The 17,044-nt window shown below is 39.9% G+C and overlaps 3 protein-coding genes across 6 annotated transcripts; 1 reads left to right on the top strand and 2 right to left on the bottom strand.

The window, feature by feature from the left end:
* The first annotated feature begins 1,241 nt into the window (after positions 1–1,241).
* Positions 1,242–7,583, top strand: errfi1a (ERBB receptor feedback inhibitor 1a). 3 transcript variants are annotated; one of them, XM_031735061.2, is made up of 4 exons: positions 1,242–1,421; positions 3,938–4,143; positions 4,312–4,391; positions 4,649–7,583. In XM_031735061.2, the coding sequence occupies exons 2-4, from the start codon at positions 3,992–3,994 to the stop codon at positions 5,599–5,601; spliced, it is 1,185 nt and encodes a 394-aa protein (XP_031590921.1). In that variant the 5' UTR covers positions 1,242–1,421; positions 3,938–3,991; the 3' UTR covers positions 5,602–7,583. The 3 variants fall into 3 exon arrangements, with proteins under 3 accessions (XP_031590921.1, XP_031590920.1, XP_039468247.1); XM_031735060.2 differs by having other exon boundaries at positions 4,309–4,391; XM_039612313.1 differs by having other exon boundaries at positions 3,910–4,143; positions 4,309–4,391.
* A 2,172-nt stretch (positions 7,584–9,755) lies between these two features.
* On the bottom strand, positions 9,756–13,902 carry LOC116316517 (mucin-3A). Of its 2 annotated transcripts, XM_039612273.1 has the most exons (9): positions 13,082–13,902; positions 11,948–12,484; positions 11,634–11,752; positions 11,417–11,481; positions 11,111–11,313; positions 10,815–10,980; positions 10,452–10,616; positions 10,268–10,338; positions 9,756–10,128 (listed from the first exon to the last, which is right to left on the bottom strand). In XM_039612273.1, the coding sequence occupies exons 1-9, from the start codon at positions 13,746–13,748 to the stop codon at positions 10,079–10,081; spliced, it is 2,043 nt and encodes a 680-aa protein (XP_039468207.1). In that variant the 5' UTR covers positions 13,749–13,902; the 3' UTR covers positions 9,756–10,078. The 2 variants fall into 2 exon arrangements, with proteins under 2 accessions (XP_039468207.1, XP_039468206.1); XM_039612272.1 differs by having other exon boundaries at positions 11,948–13,902.
* Positions 13,856–15,369, bottom strand: LOC120440335 (cell wall protein DAN4-like). The gene has a single exon (XM_039612661.1). It carries the CDS (start codon positions 15,215–15,217, stop codon positions 13,856–13,858), a length of 1,362 nt encoding a protein of 453 aa, XP_039468595.1. The 5' UTR covers positions 15,218–15,369.
* Positions 15,370–17,044: the final 1,675 nt, after the last annotated feature.

Here is a 17,044-nt window from a genome sequence, read left to right as displayed (position 1 = left end):
CCTTGCAAAACATTCTCTTTTCCCTGCTGGTCACAACTGGTCCAGAGGAATCCCAAAAATGTGCCTAAAATTCTAAAAGGGGGATTAGGGAGGGTCTGGTCCTTTTAAGGGGCAAATCTGTAACTAAAATCCTTTTGGGCCTCTCAGGCTGAAAGCAAGCAGTAAAGAATTCACAATTTCAAGCAAAAGGACAGTGTGTTCTCTCCACACACGCACACACCTCTGCTTTCTGTCACATACTGAGTCAACATACACGCTGTTTGTAGCTATTGTATCATTGTGTTTGGTTAGTGTGCATGTCAGTGTTGAGTTTGTTTAGCCCAGTTAGGTTTGGTCACAGTTAATGCAACACCACCTAAGGTTTAAATAGGCTAAGTAGCTGGTAATTGGAGGTGTGAGGGACAGCATATTCCAGATTACTCATGTATTTCCATAACAAGAAAAACAGTAGAATATTGAACTAGTTGCCTTTCCTCAGCGACTCCGCCTGATGTGAGCATTATCTCAGGTAAATAGAGAACAGGTCCTGCTGAACGAAAATGCCCAGGGTGATCTGATAAATGAGCAGCTAAACCATCTGAGCCCCATTCAGCTGGCAGGAGAATTACTGCAGAGATAAGAGGGGTTCTGGCTTTGTTTCTTTCCCTACTGTTTGTGTTATCCACTCTGAAGCCATCCCTATTAGTGCCTCTGTCTTCGTGCAGATCTGCACAGCTTACTTTTGGCGCAGTCTATTGTTTATGAAACAGCAAAGATGACACCTTTGTGTGCGGTATAACACAGGTCATAGAACGGAAAGTTTTAAAAGGCAGAACTTGCAGGATGGCATGTTAGTCCGGCACCAGTAAGTTTACGGCTTTAACTTTAGTTTATGCATACTTTTTCTAAAAGTTCTGGGGAAAATGTATCATTAACTGAACCATGATTGCATTTATTCATTGTGTGATAAATGTGTCCCAGTGGGACAGTTTATCACCTGAATGTGTCCTTGATTCCAGACCTGCCCTGTCCAGAGATATATGGAGCCCTGCAGACTTTCAATGCATCACATAAGTCAACCTATGTTAAGTCTTTTAAATCTATTCAAGGCTGACATGCAGTCCATATGCACTCAGTTTCTGTGCTTCATGCACACTGCAGACTGGTGGAAAGGAAGCCTGTGCCTTTAAGGAAGGCGGAGCCACTGGGTCGCCAGTGTAGTGAGCCTATAAGAGATAGCTCAATACAATAGACTAGTAGACTTATCTAGAAGTGTCACAGAAATGCCTGAGTGTCGCCAAGTCTTTGGCGACCTGTTCCTGATGCAACTGAAAACTGAAGATTACAGACTCAAATCAAACCCCGAAATAAACTGAGGGGCTGCATTTTACCAAAGAGGACTTTAGGGGTCAGTCAGCGGAGAGAACTGCGAAGTGAATTAGGTGAGTTCAAAAAGTGAATTGAAATGTCTGTTTAGAGCCACTGTGTGGATCCATGTCTTGTCTGTCTGTTGTTTTGTATGTCGGTGCCAGCACGGCAGACACAACTGCTTAATGCAACTTGAGATCTTATTCGGATTATTTTTTTAATTCATTTTATTTTTATTTCTATATCATATGGTGTGTTTTTGATTGTTTTTCACTGACAGAGCCATATACTAAGAGGAACAACGAGCCCTTTAGTCTAGAGCAAAATGATTTAAAAACTTCCAATATAATAATCTTAAAAAAAAACAGAAAGAAACGTGTGAATATGTATCTATATATGTTTGTCTATACTGATAACTATAAAGGGATACATGTTTTATATTCCTTATAGGTCTGCAATGGCACAAAAGTTATATATTTTCTTTAATTCTTATGCTGCAATATTAATGTAGGTCTTTTCTTCTTAAACAAAAGGGAAATGCAATTCAGTGTGTATCATCACTGCCAAATAGCTGACTTGTGTGTTGTGGTGTGAGTCACCTGCCCGCTGGAGGGCTTTTAACCATTATTATCTCAATCCGGTAAAGTGAGGGGGTGTGCGCGCTGTTTGCTTGCAGCACAGGTAGAGCGAGTATGGTTGCTCGGAAACCGCTGCAGGGGTGTCGTGAGCGGGGTGTGAACTCCTGTCAAGGTCTGAGCGTGACTGTCGTAAGCTTGAATTCAAGGCAAACCTGTGGTGTTTTACATCACTAGAAAGCTCAGCAGACCCCCTCCTTTCTCGAGCCCACTGCCACTGAGTTGTCTTCGTACTCAGCCTTGGCTTGTCTTCTTATTGTATAAACAGATAAGTCACATTTGACCATAAGAAGGCCCACATTCTCCAGTCGGATTATCTGAATTAACCGACTTGGAGATCTGCATGACTACATCATTTGTGTAATCCTGTTGCCTGTAAATGCTAATATGGTTAACTGCCAGGATGAACTGTCTTTGCACCTGTTGCAAGAGGAAGCACAAGCCCCTGGGGGTTCATTATCAAGGATCATGTTGCTTCCCGTCCCCGCCGAACCGAATCGATGGCCCTGGCCAGGGGGATTGCATGCCTTCTTGGGCAGTTTGGCTCAGACTGATGGCTCAGGCTTCCTGTTGTTTTAGAGCTTTGTTTCTCTCCAGCTGTCAGGCTAGCACATAAATATGGCTCATAAGAGACCAGGAACGAGGGAGCCGTGTTCTTTTCAGTCATCACTCCTACATTGTCAGGAAGACAGTGTGGCTCTAGCTGTGCACGCACCTCTTTAGTGGTTTCCAGAAGAGATGATTTGGAGGATGCATTGTAATCATGTAATAATGATGTCTAATTAAACTCAGCCATGCAACAAAAAGCAACTGCACTCACCCCTGATGCACTATTTTTTAAGGCTCATCTAAAACACATTTTATGACTTTCTAAGCTTTCTCCACTTGAGACTTAAACCCAGTTGAAACATTTCAACTCTGTTTGAGGCCATTTATTTTGCATTTACTCTATGTCCTAGAAATATTAGATTTCTCCCCCTTTGAATAATGTACACATTGTTTATACAGCCCTGACACATAGTTGACATGACATGAGCATTCAGGTCATTTGGCGTGGGGGCGTTCTTGCAACATCAGGTATATCTGTGGTAACAGGAGGAGCCCCCTTGAACTTTCCCGTTCAAGAGGAACCGGATTGCAACACGCCAGCACAGCACAGTCCAGTTTTAAAATAAACTAAACTTATTAAGCGACGCAGTCTGTAGAAATTGAAATTCGAAAGTTGGTTACACAGTTCACACCCATGAATGCAATGCTGAACTCAAGCTCATGGAGTTTGCAAGCCACAGGTGAAATGTAAAGCTCAGTACCTCTCTATAGGAAAAGAAAAAAAAATGGGTGTATTTTTTCTTCTTTTGTTTTCAGCTGACACAGCTACACCTTTGTACTAACACAGTAAATAAAATGTAAAACATGGAGGGTAATACAACTTTTTCATAGCATGTTTTGACACAATGTGTTAGCAATGACTTTAATGAAGGTCCTGTCTTATTATGATGCAAGATCTAAATTGTATGTTAGTAACACCTGTGTTTACCTTCGATTTCATGTCAGAATGCTTTTGTGATAAAGTAGTTCTACACTGGTTCTCCAAACCCACAGCAAGTGTGTTTACATGCCATTTAATTCAGGTCTACAAAAGCAGACATGACCAGTACTGACCTTTTTTTTCCCACCATCTATTGGTTTCATGGTTTGAATGAGAAATACTGTGAATAGAACATTTTGAAAGGCACGTTCTCCAGGTGTGTTCGGACACCAGTGTCCTGAAGGCCATTGGAAATTGTTGTCACTCAAAAGCCATTATTAAATATCTGGTCTAATGAGAATCATCCTGGCTCTGCTTTTATAGTGTTTTTTAGTGTCCTATATGATGATCTGTTTCACTTGACCTACTTTTGATTTTATTTATTAATTTTTTTGCCAGATTCATTCATGGCTGTTTTTTAATATAGGTACACCAGAAGCAGGGGCAGCCAGCCGGGCGATCTGAGTGTTTCCTGGCTTTGATGCGACCCGAGGGCGCCTGGAGCATGTCCACAGTGGGCCTGACTGCCCAGGAGATCTCTTTTCCCATAGAAAACCCCTTTCTCCGGGGCAGCTACTGTCACAGCATGGCTGGATCTAAACCCTCCTGGAGGAATCGCCATGTACTGGACAAGTGAGTGTTGTGGTGCACTTCATTAGAGAAAGATTTTAGAAAAGGATGTGTATGTCATGTTGAAGTTGCATGGTTCAGGTTAGTCTTACATTTTCTGTTAATTTCAAAATGTCACATTTCTGTGACGAAGCACTGCTGTTCTGAAATGTCATTCTTCTTCTCTAGCAGCTTCTACTTCAGTATGGACACGGCAAACATAGATCCCAGCTATCGTGCCCAGCAAAAGGGGCCACTTCCAAGTTATGAGAGTAAGTTAAATATCTTTATTTCCTTTTCTTTCTTTTTCATACAGGATGTGCCTTTTAAACTACACAAATGCTGCATTGCATGAAATATCTTTCATTATTTGTTATTTCACATACTGGACATATTGTTGTAACCTGAATATTATAAAGTCAGTGTAGTATTATAGTATTAGATTTTTATTGTCTTTAATTTACTTTAATTATTAACAATCTGCCACTTGTCTGATGGTTATTATTTTTTCAACTTACTTTTTTGGCAGGACATAAACACAGTCCCAACTCACAGAGAAACTCAAAGAAATCCCGGCCTTCCCAACTCTTCCTGTCCTCCAGCAATGAACCTTCCACCCCAAGTCCTGCTGATGATGACCAGGTGGTCCCCTCGTTCCAGAGGCTGTCATTTAACGAGTTGAACAGCCCACCACAGACACCTAACAGATGCTCTAAGCCTCTGCCCCCTATTCCCCCACAGACAGATATCTCCCATGAGCAGGCTATGGACAGTGAGGTAGAATTTTTCACAAGTTCAGACGACAGCTGCCGCCTGGTGTCTGATCAATTTTCTAAATCAGCTTTTAGAAATCATGTGGCCTGTGGGCAGACTAACCCCGCTTACTACGATGGGCCATTAGGACCACAAAGCCAGCAGCAGCCCCAACAGCACCATCAGGCAAATCCTCCGCAGGAAGTACGGGAACAGTATGAGCAGCAGCCACAGGAAAGACCCGCTCAGAGGAGACTACGACGCTCTCTCTCTGGACCAGCTGGATCTTTACACAAGCTGCCACGACCCACATGCCCCAAAAGGCACCCAGAGGTTCCCCCTCCTATACCTCCACGTAACGTCAAGACAGATTGCAGGCGCTGGTCAGCAGAAGTCTCATCTGGGGCTTACAGCGATGAGGACAAACCACCCAAACTGCCTCCAAGAGGCCATTTGTCGCACTCCCGCACTCCCAGCCCTAAGAGCCTCCCAACATACACTAACGGGGTGATGCCCCCAACCCAAAGCTTTGCACCAGATCCTAAGTATGTAAGCGGTCGGAGTTTACAGAGACAGAACAGTGAGGGCTCCCCATGTATCCTTCCTATTATGGAGAATGGCAAGAAGGCCAGCACCACACATTACTACCTTCTGCCTCAGCGGTCTCCTTTTGCAGACTCGCCTTGTGACTGCCACACCAGAAAGAAAGCACAGGTGGATTTTGTTTGAAAAGTTTTTGTGGAAGTAATAGAAGACTATACTGTACATGCGCAAAACCCACTTGACAAAATGGTGAAATTGGACACCAACAACCTTTTTAAACTGCTGCTTTTACCTTTTTTCTTTTTTCTTTTTGTAATACCCCTTATGTATTTTGAACACACAGGGTATTTGCGCACTGTGTACAGTTACTGGTAATATTGAAAAGATATTTTCTGTGAAAACCATGTCTAACTAAAGATTGTGGGCAAAGTTCAACAGTCTATAGCTTTTTTTTTTTTTTTTAATATATTTTAATTTTATGACATTCAATATTTTGCTCTGTTTTAGTAAAGATGTGGTACAGTCAGAAAGTACAAGCGGGCCTTGTACCTTGTGTGCTCAGTGTTTTGTGTCTGATGTGGTGTGGATGTTTTGTGAGATGCACTGGGGCTTTTTGATGGTGCTTTTGTATCTTACAAGGGACAAAAAGGTCAGTAATGTAACCATGTATCACTTAATATATGAAGTCTAAATACAAGCCCGATGAATTTATAACAAAATGAAGGATTCTAGCACGTGCCGATTCTGTTTGCTATTATATCAATACTGATATGGGTTTCACGCCTTGATGTAATGTCAGTCTTACTCAGGCTGACTACTTCAAAGTAAATTTGTGTTGTGTTTTGTTTTGTTGTTTGTTTGTTTTTTCACCCCATATGGCACATTGTCATGGTACATTTTGTACTAGTAGGTGTGTTCATTACTAGTAGCTAACCATATTTCTTTTGGATTGTCCAGTGCAGCTGAGTATGGTGTAGCGTCATGAGTGTATTTGTGTGTGTATGTGCAGTGGACGTGTTTGCGCATATGTGCATGTGAACAGCAGTTGGGAAAAGTGTTTAATTAGTAAAGAATTGTCAACAATGCTTGTTACTGTGCAACACTTGTTAGCAGTGCCCGCTTTTTAGTAGAGCCTTCTAAGAAGTGCACACATTTGATTTATTTCTGTCAGTCTCCAGATCTGTTTTATTGCACAGGAATTGGTCTGTTGACTGTCAGCGAATGTGTGCTGTTCTTCCAATTGAAGCTACTTCTTTTTCTTCTTTTTCTTTTCTGGTCAAGCTGTGAGTCATTGCTTGAAATAAATTTGCCTCAAGTACTACCTCACTTTGATATTATCCTTATACCTTTACAAACTCCCTGCTTTAAATTGTGTTCAAGGGTGAAATTTGAAATTGTAATCCATGAGCGATGAGGTAACGGCTCCATATGTGACCTAACACTTGTAGGAAAAGACAATGAATTTAAACGCAAAGTCTGTTCTAACCGGATATCCTAATATGGAGATTTTAGATGAAATAGATTTTAGATGAGAGATGTTTGGCTAATCTGTTAATACAAATGCATTACAAAGACAGTACAGGGTTTACCTACCTGACACAGACTTTCCTGTTCTGCACATGCATTCCTGCCTTACATGATTGCAGTGGGTGTGGCCTGAAAGACTTTGGCTGCTGGCAGCCTACAAAATGTATGATTATTTTTTTTTTTTTTTAATTGTTGTACATTATCCACAAGGCGTCAGGATGATATAGAAAATGTAGCACATGTATTGAAGTAACCCTTGGTATCAAACACGGTGTCCAGTTTGGGAAACAAATAACTGCTAAGGTCAATCGGTCATTGAAGTATCTTTTTTTTTCTCTTCCTTCTGTTCACAGATCTTACCAACACAATGTTGCTTTTGACTTAAATGTTTGGAAAAATGTTTACATCATACACAAAAAACAAACTATTTAATCTTAAGGTATTCATATGTCTTATTAGAAATGTTAAAACAGAATGAAGACTAGTTTATCAAGAGATAACACTCTGCTGTGGCGAAGACATGCACTGGGAGAGTTCAGTATGCTGTGTACAGTATTTAACAACTCCATTTGTTATTATGAATAGTTGATAAGTATATAGTCTTTAAAAAGAAAGCAATAATAAAGTGACTTATTTATAAGCTTGCTTCGTCCTGTGTCTTGAATCTGTCAAGAGTGAACTCTCAACTCAGCTGTTTGGCCTGTTTTATCACCCACACGCCCTCATGGTGTACTTTATTGTGACTGGCTTCGATCCAGAGAAAGAAGAGTGACAGGTGTACAGTAGAATGCCTTCCTCTTCCTGGTTACAACTAAATTTCCTCCTGCATGATTGCTTCATCGTTCCTTGGCAGCGGGCTTTGCACCCACTGCTTTTAAAGCCCTTTTAACAATGTTACAAGTGTTTTATTCTCGATTTGAATCCTTGTGGTAAGGCGTGGAGCCAAAACCACAGTGAACCCCATTAGAGGTCAAATAATTACTAAATAAGCCTCAGTTCAGCTCCAATTACAATACTGGCGGAGACCTTAGTGATTTGTATTTCTGCTGATTTGCTTAAGACAGTGACTTCTCTCAATGAAACAAAAGGTGACAGTTTAAGTTAAGTTGTCTAGACCACCTGAAAACCTTTTCACTTGGTTCTCGCTTAGGTGAGTTACTAAGCAACAGCATGGGTGTTGACTATAGCAACCACAGAAAGACACACTGCGCTTTTAAAATAATTGCTGGAGGCAAGAAAGGCAAAAAATGGGTAAATTAACTGGAAGACTGGTTTGCACTCAGATTAAACATAGTTTATTAATAATTTTTCTATCCTTTCCCTTTAGTGGCACTACAAGTCACAAATGCATTAAGTCATAATGGACACAAGACTTATGTTTCTCTCTATAGCCACAATTTCATAGAAACTGGAACAAAAGAGATCCTGAAAGTTCTATTTTTTTCTCTCCATTAAATTTCGACCCCTTTCTCCCTCTCAAACATACAATATGTATGGCTTACCTTTCAGTTTCTCATCAAATACATTTCCTGCCTCAATTAATTAAACTCTGGCACTCCGGAGGTATTAATGAGTGAAATAAACTAATTTCTGTGATAAAAAATATTATGATTTTTGTAATTATTCCCTTAATTGCTATACAAATTCTATTTTGCTGGTTACGTTACAGTTCTTTGTGTTAAAGAGCCCATATATGTTTAGGTGTTTCTGTAGGACTTCATAGATCTACACTATCGAAATAAAAAGTAGCAATGGTCATATTGGAGAAGTGCTGATGATGCAGTATATCTATAGCTAGACTATCCACAATCTCATATATTTTCAAGAGAGAATGGAGAAGTATGGATTGTGTGTCTTCCTCTACTCCATCACACAGAGGAACGCACATACACACACAAAACAAAAACCATGAAGCTAGACTAAAAAATAAGTTCCATTGTTTGCATTAACTTCTTGTTTAGGCGTAACTTTTCTTATCGTTTGCTGTGAAGTGATTTATAAATATTTAACTCAGGCTGCAGTGCTCCTGGTTAAATTTTATTCAGGTCACAGTACCTGTGTAGGAAATATAGAACATCGAGCAAAGGTAAAGAACTTGCTCAGTGTACCACCTCTATTGAGGCACTAGGTGGAGACAAAACCAAATCAAGGGCTTATGTCAAAAGAACCAAAGTTAAGTTTGTTTTTCTATTATGAATCAGCTGCAAATACATGCAAAAGTAGTTTGATTTCCTTTCTATGAAAAAAAAACATCTTAAAATTCCATTAAAGGCCATGGTCTGTGTGTCTTTCTCCTTTTACTTATAGTCTTCAAAAGCGAAACACTTAAAATTAGCACATCTATGCCATCTAGTGGCAGGTGACTGTGGGCAGCAGTCCACAGTCACCTGCAGAGCCCTAGTCTGGATTATTTTCTTGTTGGGGTGTCAAAGTTTTTTTAAAAATGGATAAAAATTAGAGATGCTGTTTAAAAAACAAAAACGAGCAAAAAATAGAAGCACCTGTCTGATACAGTAAAACCATTACATAGATACTGTTTAACATTTTAACTGGACAGATGTTTACAAATGTACAAATGTGTGTATTTGAACGCTACAGTAAACATTTTTTGTGTTTCACTACGGTTAGATGTTAATTGTAACAAGCTCAATAGAGATATATCATAGAGTATAAGCAGTTTATAGCCCATATTGCATACTGATTAATAACACTAAAGACAAAATTAACTTGTTATTTAACAAAATTATCTATAGATAATACAGTGGGTTTCTCAGTTTGTGCATTCAGAAAATGTAGATTTTCCAGGCAAAAACTTCAGGTTAAAAGAGATTTATTATTATTTTTATTATTTGAACAGTGCTGAGAAAGATATGTCAAGACAGGATAAAAAGAGAAATGGTGCTTCATGATATGTGTGTGTGGTGGTGCATTTTGCACTCCCATGACATGAAAATATACGTGAAAAACATATACATTAAATTTAAGTTCTTATAAATAAATGATAAATATCACAACAACTTCAAAATGTTTTAAAATTAAAAGATGATTGTTCTTACTGATCTTTAAGCAAGATTATTAGCGATTAAAACAGTAACTAATTGCTTAATTTTATATAACATAGTGAATATATCAATTTCTAAATGTTTTCTGCTCTATAAGTGCCTGCCAGTCCCAAGTTGGGGATTCCTGAAAGACAAAGTCAAAAATCATATTTTTAATCATTGCTGAAAAATAGTTTAAAATAATTATTGCATTATTAATTACTAATCATAAATAATTATTATAATAAATCTCTGAATATGATAGTAATTAGAGTAAGACATACCCGTATCAGTGAAGTCAAAGAAATCTTCCTCAAGAAAAGACAATCTTCTCCTCTGAGAGTTGCTCCTTTTCCTAAAAAAGAAAAGAACGATGTTTGTTTGTGTTTTTACTCAATGACTGAACACAAAAAACGATTTTTTCCAGAGTACATTATAGGAAAATGCACAGAAAGCATCATAACCCACCAAGTATACATATTTCTCCTTTTGACAATGACAGCGATGACAATTATAATCAAGAGCAGGAGCGCTACTGCGAGTGAGCCAAACAGTGCTCCATAGAAACCTGGACCTCGGCGGAAAAGGTCACATTGTGGACCATAAAACTGCTCCAGGCTGGTTTCGTAGCACCTGGGTAAAATTCAAAATAGGTTTAATAAAAATAGTTTTGACAAAAAAAAAACTTGAGTCAAAAAACTATATATATATGTAGATAGATAGATAGATAGATAGATAGATAGATAGATAGATAGATAGATAGATAGATAGATAGATAGATAGATAGATAGATAGATAGATAGATAGATAGATAGATAGATATTTTATTACCTGCAGACTGCGCCTGTGTAAATGTCATTTAAACATTGTCCGTGTCCATTGCAGTAATCAGGGTTTTTTTTGCATGGTCCAACACACTGCCATTGACCATTAATAATCTCAGCAGTGTAATTAGCAAACCGAGAGCAGTTAATATAAGACCCCAACTCTGTGATATCTGCAAGATTTCAAAACATATATATATTCAACATACTATAATGTAAAATAAACAGGAGAAATTCGAAAAAAAACTGGATAAAGAATGGCTGATTGTGCTTTACATTTAGAACAACATACAACACACTTACTAGTAATTGCAGGTGCCTCAAAGCTGAGATCATTTAACTGCACACTTTGATTACCAAAGGCCAAAGAAATTTTGTTGATATTATTTTCATTTTGTAGGATATTCCTCAAAACCACACTAAGATTAGTGTTAATAAACTCGATTTGAGTTTCATTGTTTTGATACTGATACTCCGCCACGCTCTTTGCAACAACACTTCCTTGACTACAAAAAAAGGTAGAAATGTTATAAGAAAACAGCTATCTCTTTCTTAAAAGGTAATAATAAATGTAACAAATAGTTTAATAAATGTTGAGGGAAAATTTACCTTAATTTGATGACTTTAACTGTTTTATAGGCCTGGGGGTCTGCTTCTCTACACAGGCTTCTGAGCTGTAAAAAAAAAAAAAAAGGACAGAAGGGATTATGCAACATTTCAGATAAAAGATTTAAATAATTTTATATTTTTTGTATTACAAAATACTTTGTAATACTACTTAAAATTAATAACTCATAATATTAAATATGAAGAAAATTATCTGTACCTGTGCTTCTAATTTGTTGATGAATGTCTGTGATTCAGGTGAACTTAAATTAAGAAAAGCCTGGATAAAAGTGACGTTGAATTTGAAAGTAATGTTTACTTTACGGACGGGTGCAGTATCTGCAAAAAATTGAAAAATTTTAGAGGCCATTTATGCAAACATTTTACCTTGAACATGCAAAAGTGGGGGGGAAAACACAGATATAACGCAAGAAGTCAAAATATCAATGTATGTAAAAAGTATTCAAAAGACATTTTCAGGTAATGAAAATATATTATTTTTAAGAAAAACTATATGGAAATGAAAAACCTCACCAATGATTGGGACAGTGTTGTTTTCTCCATAAGAACATGAGTCTCCATAGGCATCATCTTGGCACACTATTGTTGTCAAAGAGGGTGTCAAATTTGAAGTGGGGAGAGTAATTGATGAAGAAAAACTAACTGTTGCTGACGATGTACGACTGGTGACTGGGCCTACAATTGTTGTTGTTTCACTGGTGGATATATCAGTTAAATAGGTCACAGATGTGGTTGAGGAGGAGAAAGAAGAGGATGTATGGCTGGGAACTGTAGGACTTGAGTTGGGCTGTACAACTGTAGCTTGTGAGTCAGGAAGTGCAGATGTCATTATCTCAGACGCCTGGGTAGTTGTTCCTTTGTTCTCTGTTGTACTAGAGCCTGTTAAAAAAGTTTGAGTACTTTGTTCAGTGGATGTTGGAGTAAAACTACTGGCTTCTGAAGTAACTGTGGAAGGCGAACTGGAGGAAGTCACAGAAATTGTTGTGGAATGGTCCATGTTGGTAGTTAGAATAATTTCATTGGTGGTGACTGGTGGGACAGACTCTGTAGATTGTGTTGTTCCTGTTTGTGCCATTGTTGTAATAGAAGTAGTTGGTGATTCAGGGTGTGCGGATGTCATTGTCTCAGAAGTCTCAGGAGTTGTTGCTTTGTTCTCTGTTGTACCAGTGCCTGTTACAGCTGTTTCAGTATTTTGTTCTGGGGATGTTGGAGTAAAACTAGTGCTTTCTGAAGTGACTGTGGAAGGCGAACTGGAGGAAGTCACAGAAATTGTTTTGGAATGGTCAATGTTGGTAGTTAGAGTAATTTGATTGCTGGTGACTGGTGGGACAGACTCTGTAGATTGTGTTGTTCCTGTTTGTGCCATTGTTGTAATAGAAGTAGTTGGTGATTCAGGGTGTGCGGATGTCATTGTCTCAGAAGTCTCAGGAGTTGTTGCTTTGTTCTCTGTTGTACTAGTGCCTGTTACAGCTGTTTCAGTACTTTGTTCTGGAGATGATGGAGCAAAACTAGTGCTTTCTAAAGTGACTGTGGAAGGCGAACTGGAGGAAGTCTCTGAAGTTGTCTCAAAAACAGTTGTTGTGGAATGGTCCATGTTGGTAGTTAGAGTAATTTCATTGGTGGTGACTGGTGGGACCGACTCTGTAGATTGTGTTGTTCCTGTTTGTGCCATTGTTGTAATAGAAGTAGTTGGTGATTCAGGGTATGCGGATGTCATTGTCTCAGAAGTCTCAAGAGTTGTTGCTTTCTTCTCTGTTGTACCAGTGCCTGTTACAGCTGTTTCAGTACTTTGTTCTGGGGATGATGGAGCAAAACTAGTGCTTTCTAAAGTGACTGTGGAAGGCGAACTGGAGGAAGTCTCTGAAGTTGTTGTGGAATGGTCAATGTTGGTAGTTAGAGTAATTTCATTGGTGGTGACTGGTGGGACAGACTCTGTAGATTGTGTTGTTCCTGTTTGTGCCATTGTTGTAATAGAAGTAGTTGGTGATTCAGGGTGTGCGGATGTCATTGTCTCAGAAGTCTCAGGAGTTGTTGCTTTCTTCTCTGTTGTACCAGTGCCTGTTACAGCTGTTTCAGTACTTTGTTCTGGGGATGTTGGAGCAAAACTAGTGCTTTCTAACGTGACTGTGGAAGGCGAACTGTAGGAAGTCTCTGAAGTTGTCTCAAAAACAGTTGTTGTGGAATGGTCCATGTTGGTAGTTAGAGTAATTTCATTGGTGGTGACTGGTGGGACAGACTCTGTAGATTGTGTTGTTCCTGTTTGTGCCATTGTTATAATAGAAGTAGTTGGTGATTCAGGGTGTGCGGATGTCATTGTCTCAGAAGTCTCAGGAGTTGTTGCTTTCTTCTCTGTTGTACCAGTGCCTGTTACAGCTGTTTCAGTACTTTGTTCTGGGGATGATGGAGCAAAACTAGTGCTTTCTAAAGTGACTGTGGAAGGCGAACTGGAGGAAGTCTCTGAAGTTGTCTCAAAACAGTTGTTGTGGAATGGTCAATGTTGGTAGTTAGAGTAATTTCATTGGTGGTGACTGGTGGGACCGACTCTGTAGATTGTGTTGTTCCTGTTTGTGCCATTGTTGTAATAGAGGTAGTTGGTGATTCTGGACGTGCAGATGTCATTGTCTCAGAAGTCTCAGGAGTTGTTGCTTTGTTCTCTGTTGTACCAGTGCCTGTTACAGCTGTTTCAGTACTTTGTTCTGGGGATGTTGGAGCAAAACTAGAGCCTTCTGAAGTGACTGTGGAAGGCGAACTGGAGGAAGTCTCTGAAGTTGTTGTGGAATGGTCAATGTTGGTAGTTAGAGTAATTTCATTGGTGGTGACTGGTGGGACAGACTCTGTAGATTGTGTTGTTCCTGTTTGTGCCATTGTTGTAATAGAAGTAGTTGGTGGTTCAGGGTGTGCGGATGTCATTGTCTCAGAAGTCTCAGGAGTTGTTGCTTTGTTCTCTGTTGTACCAGTGCCTGTTACAGCTGTTTCAGTACTTTGTTCTGGGGATGATGGAGCAAAACTAGTGCTTTCTGAAGTGACTGTGGAAGGCGAACTGGAGGAAGTCACAGAAATTGTTTTGGAATGGTCAATGTTGGTAGTTAGAGTAATTTGATTGCTGGTGACTGGTGGGACAGACTCTGTAGATTGTGTTGTTCCTGTTTGTGCCATTGTTGTAATAGAAGTAGTTGGTGATTCAGGGTGTGCGGATGTCATTGTCTCAGAAGTCTCAAGAGTTGTTGCTTTGTTCTCTGTTGTACCAGTGCCTGTTACAGCTGTTTCAGTACTTTGTTCTGGGGATGTTGGAGTAAAACTAGAGCCTTCTGAAGTCACTGTGGAAGGTGAACTGGAGGAAGTCTCTGAAGTTGTTGTGGAATGGTCAATGGTGGTAGTTAGAGTAATTTCATTGGTGGTGACTGGTGGGACAGACTCTGTAGATTGTGTTGTTCCTGTTTGTGCCATTGTTGTAATAGAAGTAGTTGGTGATTCAGGGTGTGCGGATGTCATTGTCTCAGAAGTCTCAGGAGTTGTTGCTTTGTTCTCTGTTGTACCAGTGCCTGTTACAGCTGTTTCAGTACTTTGTTCTGGGGATGTTGGAGTAAAACTAGAGCCTTCTGAAGTGACTGAGGAAGGCGAACTGGAGGAAGTCTCTGAAGTTGTTGTGGAATGGTCAATGGTGGTAGTTAGAGTAATTTCATTGGTGGTGACTGGTGGGACAGACTCTGTAGATTGTGTTGTTCCTGTTTGTGCCATTGTTGTAATAGAAGCAGTTGGTGATTCAGGGTGTGCGGATGTCATTGTCTCAGAAGTCTCAGGAGTTGTTGCTTTGTTCTCTGTTGTACTAGTGCCTGTTACAGCTGTTTCAGTACTTTGTTCTGGAGATGATGGAGCAAAACTAGTGCTTTCTAAAGTGACTGTGGAAGGCGAACTGGAGGAAGTCTCTGAAGTTGTCTCAAAACAGTTGTTGTGGAATGGTCCATGTTGGTAGTTAGAGTAATTTCATTGGTGGTGACTGGTGGGACCGACTCTGTAGATTGTGTTGTTCCTGTTTGTGCCATTGTTGTAATAGAAGTAGTTGGTGATTCAGGGTATGCGGATGTCATTGTCTCAGAAGTCTCAAGAGTTGTTGCTTTGTTCTCTGTTGTACCAGTGCCTGTTACAGCTGTTTCAGTACTTTGTTCTGGGGATGATGGAGCAAAACTAGTGCTTTCTAAAGTGACTGTGGAAGGCGAACTGGAGGAAGTCTCTGAAGTTGTTGTGGAATGGTCAATGTTGGTAGTTAGAGTAATTTCATTGGTGGTGACTGGTGGGACAGACTCTGTAGATTGTGTTGTTCCTGTTTGTGCCATTGTTGTAATAGAAGTAGTTGGTGATTCAGGGTGTGCGGATGTCATTGTCTCAGAAGTCTCAGGAGTTGTTGCTTTCTTCTCTGTTGTACCAGTGCCTGTTACAGCTGTTTCAGTACTTTGTTCTGGGGATGTTGGAGCAAAACTAGTGCTTTCTAACGTGACTGTGGAAGGCGAACTGTAGGAAGTCTCTGAAGTTGTCTCAAAACAGTTGTTGTGGAATGGTCCATGTTGGTAGTTAGAGTAATTTCATTGGTGGTGACTGGTGGGACAGACTCTGTAGATTGTGTTGTTCCTGTTTGTGCCATTGTTATAATAGAAGTAGTTGGTGATTCAGGGTGTGCGGATGTCATTGTCTCAGAAGTCTCAGGAGTTGTTGCTTTCTTCTCTGTTGTACCAGTGCCTGTTACAGCTGTTTCAGTACTTTGTTCTGGGGATGATGGAGCAAAACTAGTGCTTTCTAAAGTGACTGTGGAAGGCGAACTGGAGGAAGTCTCTGAAGTTGTCTCAAAAACAGTTGTTGTGGAATGGTCAATGTTGGTAGTTAGAGTAATTTCATTGGTGGTGACTGGTGGGACCGACTCTGTAGATTGTGTTGTTCCTGTTTGTGCCATTGTTGTAATAGAGGTAGTTGGTGATTCTGGACGTGCAGATGTCATTGTCTCAGAAGTCTCAGGAGTTGTTGCTTTGTTCTCTGTTGTACCAGTGCCTGTTACAGCTGTTTCAGTACTTTGTTCTGGGGATGTTGGAGCAAAACTAGAGCCTTCTGAAGTGACTGTGGAAGGCGAACTGGAGGAAGTCTCTGAAGTTGTTGTGGAATGGTCAATGTTGGTAGTTAGAGTAATTTCATTGGTGGTGACTGGTGGGACAGACTCTGTAGATTGTGTTGTTCCTGTTTGTGCCATTGTTGTAATAGAAGTAGTTGGTGGTTCAGGGTGTGCGGATGTCATTGTCTCAGAAGTCTCAGGAGTTGTTGCTTTGTTCTCTGTTGTACCAGTGCCTGTTACAGCTGTTTCAGTACTTTGTTCTGGGGATGATGGAGCAAAACTAGTGCTTTCTAACGTGACTGTGGAAGGCGAACTAGAGGAAGTCTCTGAAGTTGTCTCAAAACAGTTGTTGTGGAATGGTCCATGTTGGTAGTTAGAGTAATTTCATTGGTGGTGACTGGTGGGACCGACTCTGTAGATTGTGTTGTTCCTGTTTGTGCCATTGTTGTAATAGAAGTAGTTGGTGATTCAGGGTGTGCGGATGTCATTGTCTCAGAAGTCTCAGGAGTTGT

Source organism: Oreochromis aureus, linkage group 5 (genome assembly GCF_013358895.1).
Source record: "Oreochromis aureus strain Israel breed Guangdong linkage group 5, ZZ_aureus, whole genome shotgun sequence".
NCBI classification, from domain to species: domain Eukaryota; kingdom Metazoa; phylum Chordata; class Actinopteri; order Cichliformes; family Cichlidae; genus Oreochromis; species Oreochromis aureus.
The sequence above is the reverse complement of the archived record's forward strand: the minus strand, read 5'-3'. Positions and strand labels throughout refer to the sequence as shown.

Bases quoted from the DNA above. Each gene is read 5' to 3' on its own strand.
- errfi1a (XM_031735060.2), top strand. From the start codon at position 3,992: ATGCGACCCGAGGGCGCCTGGAGCATGTCCACAGTGGGCCTGACTGCC. The intron at 4,144-4,308 runs GTGAGTGTTGTG...CTTCTTCTCTAG, and splicing joins AATCGCCATGTACTGGACAA to CAGCTTCTACTTCAGTATGG. The intron at 4,392-4,648 runs GTAAGTTAAATA...CTTTTTTGGCAG, and splicing joins GCCACTTCCAAGTTATGAGA to GACATAAACACAGTCCCAAC.
- LOC116316517 (XM_039612272.1), bottom strand. From the start codon at position 13,748: ATGACATCCGCACACCCTGAATCACCAACTACTTCTATTATAACAATG. The intron at 11,753-11,947 runs GTGAGGTTTTTC...AATTTTTTGCAG, and splicing joins CAACACTGTCCCAATCATTG to ATACTGCACCCGTCCGTAAA. The intron at 11,314-11,416 runs GTAAATTTTCCC...CTTTTTTTGTAG, and splicing joins GTTAAAGTCATCAAATTAAG to TCAAGGAAGTGTTGTTGCAA.
- LOC120440335 (XM_039612661.1), bottom strand. From the start codon at position 15,217: ATGACATCCGCACACCCTGAATCACCAACTGCTTCTATTACAACAATG.